The sequence below is a fragment of the Tupaia chinensis genome, unplaced genomic scaffold (genome assembly GCF_000334495.1).
Source record: "Tupaia chinensis unplaced genomic scaffold, TupChi_1.0 Scaffold000627_1, whole genome shotgun sequence".
Taxonomy (NCBI): domain Eukaryota; kingdom Metazoa; phylum Chordata; class Mammalia; order Scandentia; family Tupaiidae; genus Tupaia; species Tupaia belangeri.
The window spans coordinates 34,206-48,422 of record NW_006160147.1 but is presented as its reverse complement, the minus strand read 5'-3'; the positions used below and the strand labels follow the sequence as shown (position 1 = coordinate 48,422).

The 14,217-nt window shown below is 50.3% G+C and overlaps 1 protein-coding gene across 1 annotated transcript in view; it reads right to left on the bottom strand.

The window, feature by feature from the left end:
* The window catches only part of LOC102474746 (neuron navigator 1), a 108,471-nt gene extending 94,260 nt beyond the window's left edge, over window positions 1–14,211 (bottom strand). Inside the window, exon 1 of the mRNA XM_014591931.2 lies at window positions 13,987–14,211. Coding sequence (XP_014447417.1) covers window positions 13,987–14,174 — 188 coding nt within the window. The 5' untranslated portion in view covers window positions 14,175–14,211. The remainder of the gene's footprint in view (window positions 1–13,986) is intronic.
* Window positions 14,212–14,217: the final 6 nt, after the last annotated feature.

Below are 14,217 nucleotides of genomic sequence, written 5' to 3'. Positions count from 1 at the left end.
TCCTTTAATCCTTAAACCTCTTCCCCCCACCATTTCTTCCACCCTGGAGCAAGCCACCATCTGTCACCTAGATGACTGTGACGGCCTCCTTGCCATGCCTCCTGGTTCTCCCCAGCCTCCCTCTGCTCTGGTCTCCTCGCACACAGACTCTGCACAACATGTCAGATCGCATCACCTCTCTCCCTGAAACCCTCCCAAGGCTTCCCCTGCACTTGGAAGAAAAGCTAAGGTCCTCACCAGGCACACCGGGCCCCTGGCTACCGCCCGCCCTTGTTTCTGACTACCGTCTCCCGTGTCTGTTTGGATCAATTGAACGACTTGTCTTGCAGATGTATTCAACTGGCAAATTTGTCCCTGGATATCTGCACTAAAACATACTAAAACCAAAAGTCACAACAGCATGTTCATTAACAGGACATTGCTCTGATATACGTGGCAAAGGGGAACGGAAAGCTCTGTTTCCAAATCAATAGTGCCATAAACACTTGGCCAAGTGTGAGTCCAACACATGATGAACTCCATCACAGACCTGCCCTTTGCCTGACATTTGTCCCACTAGGACCGAACAAGAGTTTGGGGTATGCATGCCAAGAGGTGACATGAAACAGAAGTTGGGATCATTATGACTAACCTGCGTGTGCTGGAAGCCAAGGAGAGACCAAATGTTTTCCTCCATAGCACAAGAATCCGAGTACGTGGTAGAACCAGGGTGAACTATGCATTACAAAATAGGGAGTCAAGTTGGGGCAGGATGGTCCCCAGCAATTTCCAAATAACCAATAGCTAGTTGATGAGTGGTATTTATAATACCAAAACCCCCTATTTCTGTCTCCAAAGCATGGCAAATGATAACCTGGACCACCAAGCTGCAAATGCAGTTCAAAGCAAGGTTTGCGCACTTCACGACAGATCTCCACCATAGTATGAACCAAAGTTCCAGTAGGGGCAGTAGCCGCTTCCTCTGTTATGTCATGGCTGTAAGACTAGAAGATGAAGCCACATGTTCAGGGACATGTTGGATTTTGCAAATAAAGAGCTCTTTCAATGAGAAGGTCAAATCCTTCAATTGAATCATCTACTCTGCTTCAGTCACATCAACCCCCTTGCAATTCCTTGAACATATCCCTGTTCTTGTCTCTGGGCTTTTGCACGTGCTCCTCTGTAGCTCCTCCTTGAGTAGCTCCATCTCCGCTCAGCTAACCAAGAAGCCACCTCCATGGGGTCGGCAGGTGGCATGGTGGTTAAGGGCTCTGGACTCCCAAAGGACTGACTACAGTTCGAGTCCCAGACTTGCCAGCTTGCTTTTTCTCTCTCTCTGGTCAAGTCAAAATAAATAAATAAAGTTAAATAAAATGATTCTTTTTTGAAAAAGAACTATTTGTTTAATTTTATTTATTCATTAATTTATTTTAATTTGACCACAGAGAGAGAGAAAGAGAGACACACAGTGGCGGGGGGGGGAGGGTGGGCAGTGATTGGCCATGTGGGAGTGTGTCCAGCGCCTTAATCACCATGCCACCTACTGGTCCCAAATAAAATGATTCTTAAAAAAAATAAAAAGAAGCTGCCTCCAAAGACTATCTCAGATTGCCCCACCCCATCACTCTCTGCCCCTTACATTGCTTATTTTTCCTATGACACACAGCATCTCCTAACTTATATATTTGTTCGTTTGCCATTTCTTTCTCAGATATGAATTTATGAATGATGCCTCTGGGGCCAGCAGGTAGCACAGTGGTTAAGGCACTAGACGCCTACATGGCTGACATAGTTCGGGATCTAGACATGGAGGGCTTGAAAATCATGCTGGGCATGTGTGTATGTGTGCCCAAAATCCCAAGAGGAGAATGGAGGACAAACGATTGCAGCATGGTCATCACCCCTAGGGGGTGATTTCTCACTTTCCCTCTCACTGTCTCTCTGTCTCTGGCAAGTGCACACTCCCTATGGCAAAAAAAAAAAAGAATGATGATCATTTTTCCTCTGCTGTATCCCCAGTATCTGCTCCACAGTAGGTGTTCTACATGAATTTATTCACTGTTTGCATGAATAGCAAGAAGTGGGCATTAGCATCATTCTTCTTTCAGACAATGAGACTGAAGCACAGAGAATAAGTAACATCCAAGGCCGTGTTGGTAGCAAACTGAAAATTAAATCTAGGTCAGTCAGGCTCCAGAATGTTCCATCGGCTTTGCCAATCTGCTTTCTAAGAACAGGAAACTAACCACAGGGACTGATGGAGATAAGAGATTGTATAGCTGCTGCAGGTAGCCCTGTTCACACCTGGGAAGGGAGGAATCTCTTAGCTAGACCCTCAGGGAGCTCTTGGCCCTGGTTAAATCCGGAAAACAGAGTACATCTGGGGAGAGTTCACTCTGGCATGGGCACAGGCAGCTGGCTATGTCCCAGGGCCCCTCTGCAGAGGCTCATGGTGGCTTGCACAGGGGCAGTGACAGCCAGACGATAAGCTCTGTCCCTCACCTTCTAATAACACTCGGCAGAATGTCAGCAGTCCTGGGAACCCTTGTTGCTACCAGTCCCACCGCCTGGGTCTGTCGGCGCAGCCATGCATGTGTAGATAGTGTCATTCCTGAGCTGTCCCTTGTCATCAAACCCACAAGGGCCATGACAGAAGCCAGACATGGAAGTAGAGGAAGGCCGAGAGCTTGAGAAAGGTGACCGATGAGAACAGGGGCCGGAAGAGGGTGAGCAGTCAGGAAAAGAGGGCAGGAACCGGGTCGGAGATTTGTCTCTGTGTCGGAGGCTGGAGGTGCCCCACAGGAAAGAAGGAACAATGCACAAGACAGACTCCTGTAGGAGGGGCTGGCCAAGGGAGAAGGGGGGGCGGACTGCTGAGAAGACGCTGACCCAGCTCTGGGTCAGTCCCCCAGGCTGAGCACAGGCTCTCACACCTCTCGGAAGGTCCCTCCACCTCTCAGACATGCTCTGTGTCTGTCTGGCTGCCACGCACGCCTGTGCATGGAGGGCCTGCACCTTCGATTGCTTCATCTTGTGCACACACAGCCTCTTTGTATCCAGCCCCTCGCACTCGCGCGTCTGGATGGGTCTCACAGTGTCTGTCTGTCTCGTTCCCGCTCCTTGGTGTGCACATCACGAACACACTGGCTCTGTTTATCTGTGGCACGTGCCCCCACGTCGGCCTCTCCTACCTTGTCTCTCCACGACCCTGTCCCACATTATCAGCGCGTGTTGATCTACCTTTTATGTGGCTATGTGCTTGAGGTCCCTCTGGGCCTGACTCTTTCCTTGCTGCCTGTTTTTCAGTCCAGACTCTTTTGCATCCATCTGTGTGTGTTCCAGCCTCGCCCTGCTAAAATACAGGCAAGAACAATTCAGCCCCGCAGCCTCTTGGGGCGCCCCCACGCAGCACTCTGGGGCTAGTCTCCCCGCCTGGCCTGTTGGCCTTCTTTCAGCTGCACTGAATGGTCTTTTGCTGCCTGGCCAGAGACATTTGATAGCCCAGAAGCCAGAGCTGGCCTCTCATGAACATCCTGGGACAGCTCAGCCTTTGAGCTGGAGTCAAACAAGGGCTTCTATTCACAGAGCCTTGAGTTGCTCCTCTGCCCTTGGCCCGGAGCTGCTGGCAGTGGCCACTCTGTGGCTCTTCAAAGCTTCCAGGACCCTATCCTGGGAGATGGAGGCACCTGGGGGCATGGCAGAGCCCTAACAATGACTCGTCAGTCCATCAGCAGCATGGCCTGAGAACCTACGCTGTGGGGTGTTGAGGGGAACTGGAGAGAGAAGATGGGGTCTCCGACTCTGGGAAGCTCCTACTTCACTGAAAAGCATGTGCTCCCTGCCTCTAACACGCTTCCAGGAGTCAGGGAAACTAGGGCTGCACACAGAGAGGCAGCGGGTGTCCCAGCAGTAGCCAGGGATGCAGGAGGCAGAAGGCCTGGTTCTACACTGGGGCTGCCACTTCCAGGTGTTCCTGCCAAGCCAGTTAAGCCGAGTTCTAATTTCCTCGCTTGTAAACTCGGGGGAGTTTACAAGTCTACATCACAGTGTTGTTAAGATTAAATAAGATAATGCCATACTCGTGTTTTGTTAGGCTCAGGGACAGCCAAGAGTCAGGTAGCAGTCATACTGCAATGAGAGGGATTACAAAGGCTCCCTGGAGGAAGGAGGTTTGGCAAAGACAGTGGGCTCGGATACCCTGATTGGCTAGAAAATACGCATGGGTGCCCAGGACCTTAGGGAGCTGCAAGGCGGGGGGAAGGAGAATGTGACATGAGAAGGCCCTGTGTGTGTGTGTGTGTGTGTGGGGTGCCTTTCTCTTTGTTGCTTGCATGCATAGACACAATCATTAACAAAACAAAACAGTTGGCACTGGGGCATCACCACCAAGTGGAAAAGTCATTCCACAGATGGCCTTCAGCCCTTTTGGTTTTCTAGGAGCCAACACAAAGAAGGGACAGAGGTGACATGTCCTGAGCACCACTGTATGCCACGCATATTCCACATACCGTATTCCATTCCAGGTTAACAGCGGTCCCATTCCCGTGTTGCCATTCTCATTCGGAATGGGTAAGCGACTTTCCCAAGGCACAGTCTCAGAGCTGGGATCTAGACCCAGGCCTCTCACTTTCCAACTTGTGCTCTTTCTGTAATATCAGATTGCAGGGAATTGCACCCTTCACAGGACATACGGTTTACGGGGAAAGGGAGGTTGGCCGTTAAAGAGGAGGACAGGTAGGCAGATAGACAGGTGAGCAGGCCCATAGGGGAAAGACAAACCCATCTCAACAGCTCCCTTTATCCTTACCTATCCTGGTTATGGACCAATCTGTATGTCACAGAAACTGAAAACTCTAGCTGCTCAATTGTAGGTTAGTAGGACAAGTCAGAGGAGGGGCCAATCCTCGCTGGCATCAGTTGCCATGGCAACTAACATACATCCAACAGCCCCTCTGGAATATCTGGCTACCTCCAATCTTTCACCAATCCTACTGGGTTTGAGCAGGCACATGATCCAGATTAACCCTGCATAGACCGAGGAGAGCAACCCACTATTTTTTTAGAATTAAGAGGTGTTTTGAAAGTAGGGGGCCACGTTCTTCTTTTTTTAAGAAGAGAAATTAGCTTTCTATTTTATTTATTTTTAGGTTTTCACCATAGGACTCATGCACTTGCTAGAGAAAGAGAGTAAGAAGAAAGTGAGAAATCACCTCCGAGGAGAGATAGCCACACCTCAGTCCCTTCTCTTCTTGGGATCTTAGGCACCCATGCACACATTCCCAGTGTGATTTTTAAGCCACTAGGTTCAGGACTTGAACTGTGGTTGGCCATGTGAGAGTCTAACAACTTAACCACCATGCCACCTGCTGGCCCAGAGCAGGGGGGTCTTCTAAAGCCATTTCTCATCAGGCCCAGAATCCTCTTTCTTTTCTTTTTTTCTTTCTTTCTTTCTTTTTTTTTTTTTGGAGAGGTTTTTGCTATAGGGCATGTGCACTTGCCAGAAAGACACAGAGAGACAGAAAGCGAGAAATCACCCCGCCCTCCCGGGGAGGGAGATGGCCACGCCATAATCCCTTTTCCATTCTCTCAGGATCTTGGGCACATACGCACACGCGCCCAGTGTGAATTTAAGCCACTGGGTCCGGGACTTGAACTACCGTCGACTACATGGGAATCCAGTGATGTAGCCATTATGCCAAGTGCCAGTCTCACTTTTTTTTTTTTTAAAGGTTCTTGCTATAGCGGGGTGTGTATGCTCTCCAGAGAGAGGGAAAATGAGAAATCACTCCCCACGTGGGATGACCATGCCACAATCCCTTCTCCTCTATTCTCCTCTCAGGATTTTGGGCACACAAGCACACACGTGATCAGCATGACTTTCAAGACACGAGGTCCAGAATTTGAACCATAATTGACTACATGGGATCTGGTACTATAACCATCATGCCACCTGCTGGCCCCCTTCTTTCCTTCTTTATAATTGGGTGTTTGTGTCCCACCATGTCCCCTCTGTTCCCTTACTACCACCTGAGCACTACTGTAAGTGCCTGAGGCTCAGACTGAGGAGTTCCTCCTGGTTTATGTGGAGCAGGCTAGAAACTTCAGCTCTGCCCCAGGAGTTGTCCTCAGCCAAAAACAAATGGGAGTTGTAAGATAAATGCCCCAGCTTCCACGCCCTTTGGGTGGGGCAACTGTGAGGCATATTCCCTGTCATCTCCCAGAAGTCCACAAGGCCCAGTAGCAGGGCTGCCCACAGCAGTCCTATGAGCCTGAACACACCCCGTACAGGCTTCCTTCTCCTCCCTGACTCACTTCCCTACTTCCAATCTGTGCTTTCTGGGATCGCCTCCCAAACAAAGCAGTTGCATTGAAACCCTGGCTTTAGGGTCTGCTTCTGGGACGTGGGCTGGGGAGCAAGAACCAGCCCAAGACACTCCTCAGATACAAGTAGCAAGAAAGGGAGCCGAGGTCAGAGCCACTTCATGATCCTCTGCAGATTCAGCTCCCCAGACTGCACTCCCAGCCCAGACCCCTACCATAAAGCAGCACCACGTCCCAAGTGAGGACACTGCTTCAGCAGGTACAAATGGGAAGGCACAGGCCCATCGTGCTCAGCAAACAACTTGGTTTATCACCCCCCCACACACACACACACACACACAAGTGAGGATCAGAAACATCATTGTCTTTTCTTCAAAAAATAAAATCTGGGCCATCTGGTGGTGTAGTGGTTATGGCGCTGGACTCCCACATGGCCGACCGTAGTTTGAGTCCCAGACTGGCAGCTTGAAAATCACACTGGATGCATGTGTGTGCATGCCCCAAATCCCAGAAGAATGGAGAAGGGACTGAGGTGTGGCCATTCTCTCTCTGGGGGTGATTTCTCACTTTCTCATTTCTCTGTTTTTCTCCAGGAATACATGTGTCCTGTAGCAAAAACCTTTCAAAAAAAAAAAAAAGTATATCTGTTTAGTTACTTATGCTATGAGTGGGGTGAGGAGAAAGAGGCATCTGTAAGAGGGTCTTCATGCCACGATCCTACCCCAGCCTCAGGCACAGGTGTGCACATGTGTGCCTGGTACAAACCATGGGCCCCGGGACATGAGCTGGGGACATTCCCATATGGGTCCAGTTGCACTACCAACTGGCCCCCAGAAACATTGCAAACATAAAGGTTAACATACACGTTTTCAAATGCCGTCTTGCCATTTAGAATGTGCACATGACAGCGTAGGTCCATCAACTTGTCAATGCCTGTTGGCATCATCAAACGCTCGCTAATGGCAGCTGGCATCTGCTGGGATATCTAATGTCTGAAGTAAATTTATTAACCCACTGAGACCTCACAGCTGCCTTAGAGGAGTACAGAGGAGCCACCATTACTCTCCACATCTTCCAGCTGAGAAAACTGGAACAGAGACAGGTGAAGAACTCAACCAAACTCACGTAGCTAGGAAGGAGAAGAGACAGAGTTCGAACCTAGCTGTGAGCCTTCACTGTGAACCCCCCTCCTACTCTGCAGATCTGTGGTCTGAGTGGATCAACCTGATCTCAGAAGTCCGTATGTTTACCTGCACTCGAAAATAATACCAAGCAGTGTCTAAAAGCAAAACAAGGTCACACCTCAGAAGAGACGTCAAGGCCCAGACTCCATGTATTCATCTGTCAAGATGAAGAAAGCTTGTTTTTTGGGCCCAGCCACAGTGGCCCGCACTATGAAAAAAGCTTGTTTTTTGGGCCCAGCCACAGTGGCCCGCACTGCTAAGACACTGTGCCTGACAGGCTGGGACCACGTGGGAGGCCTGGGTTCAATTTCCAGTCCAACCTCCAGGCCGGATGTGGTGGTGTATACCTGGAATCCCAGTGACTGACAAAAGAGGCAGGATGACCACAGCTTGAGGCGGACCTGGGTAACACAGGGAGACCTACCTGAAAAGCAGCCAGGTGGGGTAGCTGGCATGCTTGTTATCCCCTGCTGGGAGGCTGAGGTAGGAGGGCGGCAAGATCCTTTGTTTATTGATTGATTGGTTGATTGGAACTTACTATAGGGAGAGTAGGGGGGAGGGGTGTTCATCCATCCTCCAGGGGGGTGGCCACACTATAATCCTCTCCTCCATTTTCCTCCTGGGATTCTGGGCACACACATGTGCCCAGTGTAATTTTCAAGCCACAGGGTCTGGGACGTGAACCACAAAGTCAGCCATGTGGGATCCAGCTGCCCTAACTAGCATGCCACAGCCTAGTCTGAGACCCTTCTTTAAAAATTAAAAAAGAAAAAATAAAGAAAAAGGAAAGAAATCTTATTTTGATACTCTAACAATTTCTAATTAAGATAGAGACCATCAACTAAATGAACAGATCATTAAGTTGAAATCAGAATACATTTCAAACCAACAGCTCTTTATACTTTTCAAAGCATTCTTACATATTCTTTTTCACTTGACCTCACAAAGCCAAAACAATGACCTTTTTACAAATGAACAAAGACCCAGGTTAGGCGACTAGCTCAGTGCCACACAGCAGCTACAGGTGTTTGCAGGGTCGAACTCCCTATCTCAGGATTGGCCCAGTGCTCCTTTCCCTGCACCGCTAAGGCTGTGTATGAATCTGCAGGCCGACCCTGTAATTGTGAAATGCAGTCTCCAAAACGGCCACAGCCATTGTCTATGCCAACTTCTTTTACTATGGACCTCGTAAGCATCCTACTTCCCTTTTAGATTTGAAATCCTTTTTAAATTGTAATTTGCCAGAGGGCATGTGCATTCACCAGAAAGAAACAGAGAGAGAGAGAGAGAGAGAGAAAGTGAGAAAGCACCCCCTATGGGAAACAGTCATGCCACAATCCCTTCTCCTCCATCTTTCCAGCCTTAAGCCACTGAGTCTGGGGCTGGGACAGCGCAGTTGGCCCTGTGTGATCCAGCTACCTCAGGCACCATGCCACCGCCTGGCCCTCGATTTGAAGACCTTTAAGTTCAAAAACTGAGTTTCCTCTTGAACTTGAATGCCAGCTCCTCCCAGGCTAACTCCACCACTCTCTGCCCCATCTCTGTCTGCCCTGATCTGTGGGCAAGAGCCAGGCCTGTCGGGCTGCCCACTAGATGGGGCAGAGAACTGGCAGGATGCAGAGAAGGCAAAGACAGAAGAAATAAGACCAGGACAGCTCTCCTTCCTGTCCATTTGCGTCCGAAGGTTTCTCTTCTCCATGCTAACCACGTGATCCCGAGCCCACTGCACAAGCACTCTCCCCTCGCTGCTGGAGGTGGTTGGGCTGGGCACCTTGGGCTCTGGGCGCGCGCAGTGAGGGTGGCCACAGAGGCTAAGGCCCAGGCGGCAAGGCTGCAAGTGTCTCTTTAAGGCTTGAGCTCGATCAAGCAAAAAGCCAGCCTGGGAGAAGGCAGAGGCCAACGGTTTATTTTATTTGACATTTTTCAACGTCAGGACACTTCAGAGCCAAGGAGGAAACGAATCCCATCTGTTTCTGAGCCCCCAAGCACAGTTCAAGAGGACAGGCTGGAGAGGGGAGGGCAGAGAGGCGTGGAGGAAAGGACTGGGACAGTCACACACAGACGGCAGGGAACCACCTGAGTGACCAGAGGGTAGTAGACGGTCGCTAAGAAACCCCTGCTGCCCCCAACGCATACTTGCAGAGCCCACTTAGGAGGGGGGCCTGCTGTCTGAGTGGGCCTTGGCAGAGGTTGCTGATAGCAGTCCTGCCAGGGCTGCAGACCACACAGCCTCTATACGATGTGCATGGCGCCCCCTGGAGTTGTGGGATATGCAGTTCCGCTGCTGACTTGGCCTGGGAGTTCCCACCCACTACCGACCCAGAGCTCAGACTCGACCACTCAGAGGGAAGTGGAGACATCAGAGGGAGAGTGAGTGGGTGGAGGCCTGCAGCCTCTTTGCCCCATCGGGGGGAGAGTGAGCGGGTAGAGGCCTGCAGCCTCTTTGGCCCATACCCAGCACCTGCTTACCCCTGTGAGGGATGGGGCCCATCCCCTACACCCTCCCACTCCAACCTGAGCACCAGGGATGGGGAGGACTAACTGAAATTTATCTTCTTAGATTAAATTCCAGACCTTCCTATTTTTAGAAAACCAAATTCCTTTTCTCTTTTCAAGTGGTAAAAATGTCCCTAGCTGTCAACCAGGCCAGTTCAAGTGGTCTGTGGTGTCACGATTTGGTTGTAACCCTGGCAGGACTGACTACTTCTAGTGTCAAGCGGGTGATCAGTCTAGGTGCCAAATCTCAAGAGGACTGTTGACAACCTGAGAGCTTCCAGAGGTGGGGAACCAGGACAAAGAGGGTTCTGGAAAATCAGGTCATTGAAGAAAGCACTGAAATAAGCTGGGACTCTTTTTCTTCAGGAGACGAGCATATCACTAAGAATATGTTGAACTATTAGGCCAGACATGGACACTTATTCTCTTCTTCCCAGATGACGACATTGGAATCAACAGGCAGGCGTTCCAGTACTGTCTTCCTTCCAGTTTGCTGACTTCCATTTGCAGAATTTGTCTTCTTCAGTTCACTGATGTCAACCCAGGCAGGGGCGTGGTATTTGGATGGAGGAGAGAGAGCTAGCACCGGTCCACTCCGGTGGACAAGCCCCACAGATAACGGAGAACTCTGAGAATGCATCAGAATCACTGTCATCTCTTGGGACATGTGTGGCCGATCATGTCACTGCAAGGGGAAAGTGTAAACCCAGCAATCAGTCTGTCTTATCTGCCAGTCCAGAGAGCTCTTGGGAGGTAGACATGTGAACGGGCATGGGAGTGGCTGGGGGCATGGGTGGCCATGTGGGTGAGAGGGGGAGCACTAAACTTGGCCCTCCAGGGACTAGCCCTACGTGTTTTAGGAATAGGAAAAACAATTTTTTTTTAAAGGAACAAGCCATTTTCTTTTTCTTTCTTTCTTTTCTTTTTTTAGATTTTACTATTTGCTATAGGGTGCGTGCACTCACCAGAGAGAGAAAGAGAAAGTGAGGAATCACTTCCCAGAGGGGGTGGCCATGCCACAATCCCTTCTCCATTCTTCTCTCTGGATTTGGGGCACACATGCACATGCACCTGGCGAGAGTTTCAAGCTGCCAAATCTGGGATTCGAACTTCACAGCTGGTCACATGGGGATCTAGTGCCTTAACCTCCACACCACCTGCAAGCTGCAGGCCATTTTCTGAATTACAAAATCTGAATAGAAACCACAGTAGGGATGAGAGGACCAAGAGAAAGCCGAACAGGGACAGCTCAGGTTTGTATACTCACTCCAAGATGTGCTGAAATTAAGGATGCTCTGCTTCTGATTAAAATAAAACAAAACACTACACAACACTCACGAAAACACATAATTGAGGAATGATCAAACGTTTACATTAAAATGACTGGGGATTATAAGTGGATTCCCTTCAACTCTGACTTCCTAAGCATATTTAAGGACGGATGTGTTTACAGTCCTGGCAGGAAAGTTAACGACAGAGAAACCTCAAAACTAAAATGTTACAAGTTCCTGCTAATTGAAGGTTGATCATAAAAACAATGCATGAGAAATTATCCTGTAAACCAGTATTGCAGTTTATAGGCAGTTTATGGATATCACCACGCCAGCAATTTACTCTGCACTGCCCATGCAGACTCCAGGCTTCCCTGGGATATGGGTGGTAGGCCTGCCCATCTCAGCAAACTCAGATGTCTTTGTGCATTGATTCAGGAGCACACACACTGTCCAAAGGAAAGAGGATCAGAAAGGGTGCTGGAGTGTGGGTAAGGAACATCTTTCCTGTTCTGCCCTCAGCAGTCCCTATCCCCCACACCCCATTATCCATGTTCTCCTCATTGGCCAATGGCTACCAGAGGGGTCCTTGCTGCTAATTCTGAGTGGAGCTAGTCATACTACACCACCCCAAGGGCAAGGGTCTATCTCCCCGTCCATCTGGGATTCTAACAGCAATAATAGATAACATTTAATGAGCATTTATAATGAGCCAAGAATTATTCTATGCAATATATATATATGCCCATTTAATCCTCATACTAGTCCTGAAATAGGTTCTACTATATTATCTGTATTTAGTAGCTAGATAAATTAAAGCCCGAGAGGTTAACTAATAGCTCAAGCTCATAGAGCTAGCTAAATACTAGAAGTTCTTCAGACTGAGGCCTCTCTCCAAGGCAGAATCCTGAGCCTTCCATGACTTGGGGAGAGCTGGTTCAGTAGCACAGGGATTAAGCGCAATGTATAGGGAGTCGGATCCCACATGGCTAACTTTGGTTCAAGTCCAGCCACAGTGGCTTGAAGAACATGCCTCAAATCCTGACGGAGTGGAGAAATAGAGGAGAAGGCATTGTGACATGACCACATCCACTGGGCGTTCTCTCTGGTGAGTGCATGTGCCTTCTGGTAATACAAAGAAAAAGAAAAAACTTGGGGACGTTACTCATGATCATCAGGTGGGTGGTGGGGGGTAGGGCTCTCTTCTCTTTTCTGTTTGTCCAGGAGTTCTCTAGGACAGGGTCCAGTCACCTCTAACAGTCTGGGAGCTCCCTGGGGCTGAGATCATGGTCCTTCCCACACGTGGGCCCCAGAACGGTTGTGTCCCCTCTGCCCTATCCAGCTGGGAGCTCAGAGAGACCTGCCTTGTCCTTGGATGACCTTCCTGGGATGGGGCTGCAGGGAGCAGCCACCCAGGCTCTCCCTCCTGCCCCACACAGGCTTTTGGCCACAGAAGGAGGCCAGGGCCTGTGTGCCCAGTGACCTTTCTCCCCAGGTCCAGGCCAGCGGATCTGAGTGTGAGGTCGGACTGGCCCCTGGGATTTAACCGGCAGTAAACAACCCATTCATACATCAGATGTTTTGCTCCAGAGCAGCCTCATCTGCTGGACAGGCTCTGACTGGATCCCTCCAAGTTCATCCCCAGGGGTGAGGGTAGGGGTGGGGAACAGTGGACAGCCTGGAGCTTGGCCCTCAGTCTTTTCCGAGGAGAGGCTGCTTTCCATCCCCTAACTCAGAGGTCTTTACCAGCGGGAGGAGCTCCTGATAGTAAGATATTAAGTCCCTGAAAGATAGGGGAAGGGTGCTGTGCTACCTGTGAGGACCTTTTTTTTGGGGGGGGAGAGAGGTATCTCAGCAAACCAAGAAAGAAAGGAAAAGACAGTTGGCTGAGAAATGCCCCAGAGAAGCTTCCAGAACCACACTGCACCTCTCTGGTCTTAGGCCTTGGAACAGTTGGCCAGGACCCCCAGCCCTCCCGCATTTCAATCCTCTCTTCCTCTCCTTACTTCTTAGACTGTCCCCTCTAAGTTGTCTCCGTGGTCCCAATCCTGTCCATCAAGGCAGAAAAAAATAACAGGAAGATTCTGTACAGAGAAAGGGCAGGAAGGGAGGGCTTAATAGACTGGGGAAGGGTTAGGGTACCGAATTATTGCCCTAATGTTTGCAGAGGAACAACCTGAGGAACAGAGACTAGGAGCCCCCAGGGTCAGGCAGGGGCCAGGGCGCTGTCAACCCCTGGCAAAAGCGTGGAGCTCCGACTGCCACTTCTGTTTGACTAGTTCTTTTGCCCACACGCGCTCATTGTCTCTTTTTGCAGAAGCAGATTAACATACCCAAGGACTACAAAGTCAGCAGAAACGCAGGGTCCAAAAGGTTTCCTCGCGCTTTTGGGGCCAGATTTCGGGAAGGGGTGGGCGTGGGGGGGCAAGAAGGGGGGAGGGTATATTTTAGAATGACAACCACAGGAGCCAATGAGAGGAAGGCACACTCATTGACCAATCAGCATCTCAGCTGTAGGTCCTGCCCACCACACCTATGTGTAGAATAAGCCACGCCCAGTTTCAGAGGCAACCGCCTCCCGTCTCCGGAAGTCCTGCACAGACCCTTTTTCCAGCCTAGCGAACCACAATCCCTGTCTTGGAGTCCCATACCATTTTGAAAACACCACATCCCCCGTTCTCCCCACTGGACTCCCCAGGTTCCCGTTCCAGCCGTCCACACGGTCCCCGGCTTACCCTGTAGTGATGTCATCATCCTCTGTCATAGTCTTGCCCATGAGGTCACTGTCGCTCATGTAGCCGGACTTGAGGTCCACCTCGTCCGAGTCCAGGGACTCGACCAGCTCCAGGCGGGAGATATGGCTGAGCTTGCTGGGGCTGCGCATGGGCATGGTGTGGGAGTAGTGCGCCCGCTCCCCGTGCATGTACCAGGCAGGCGGCCCCTCCGAGCGGCAGCTGCCACCCACC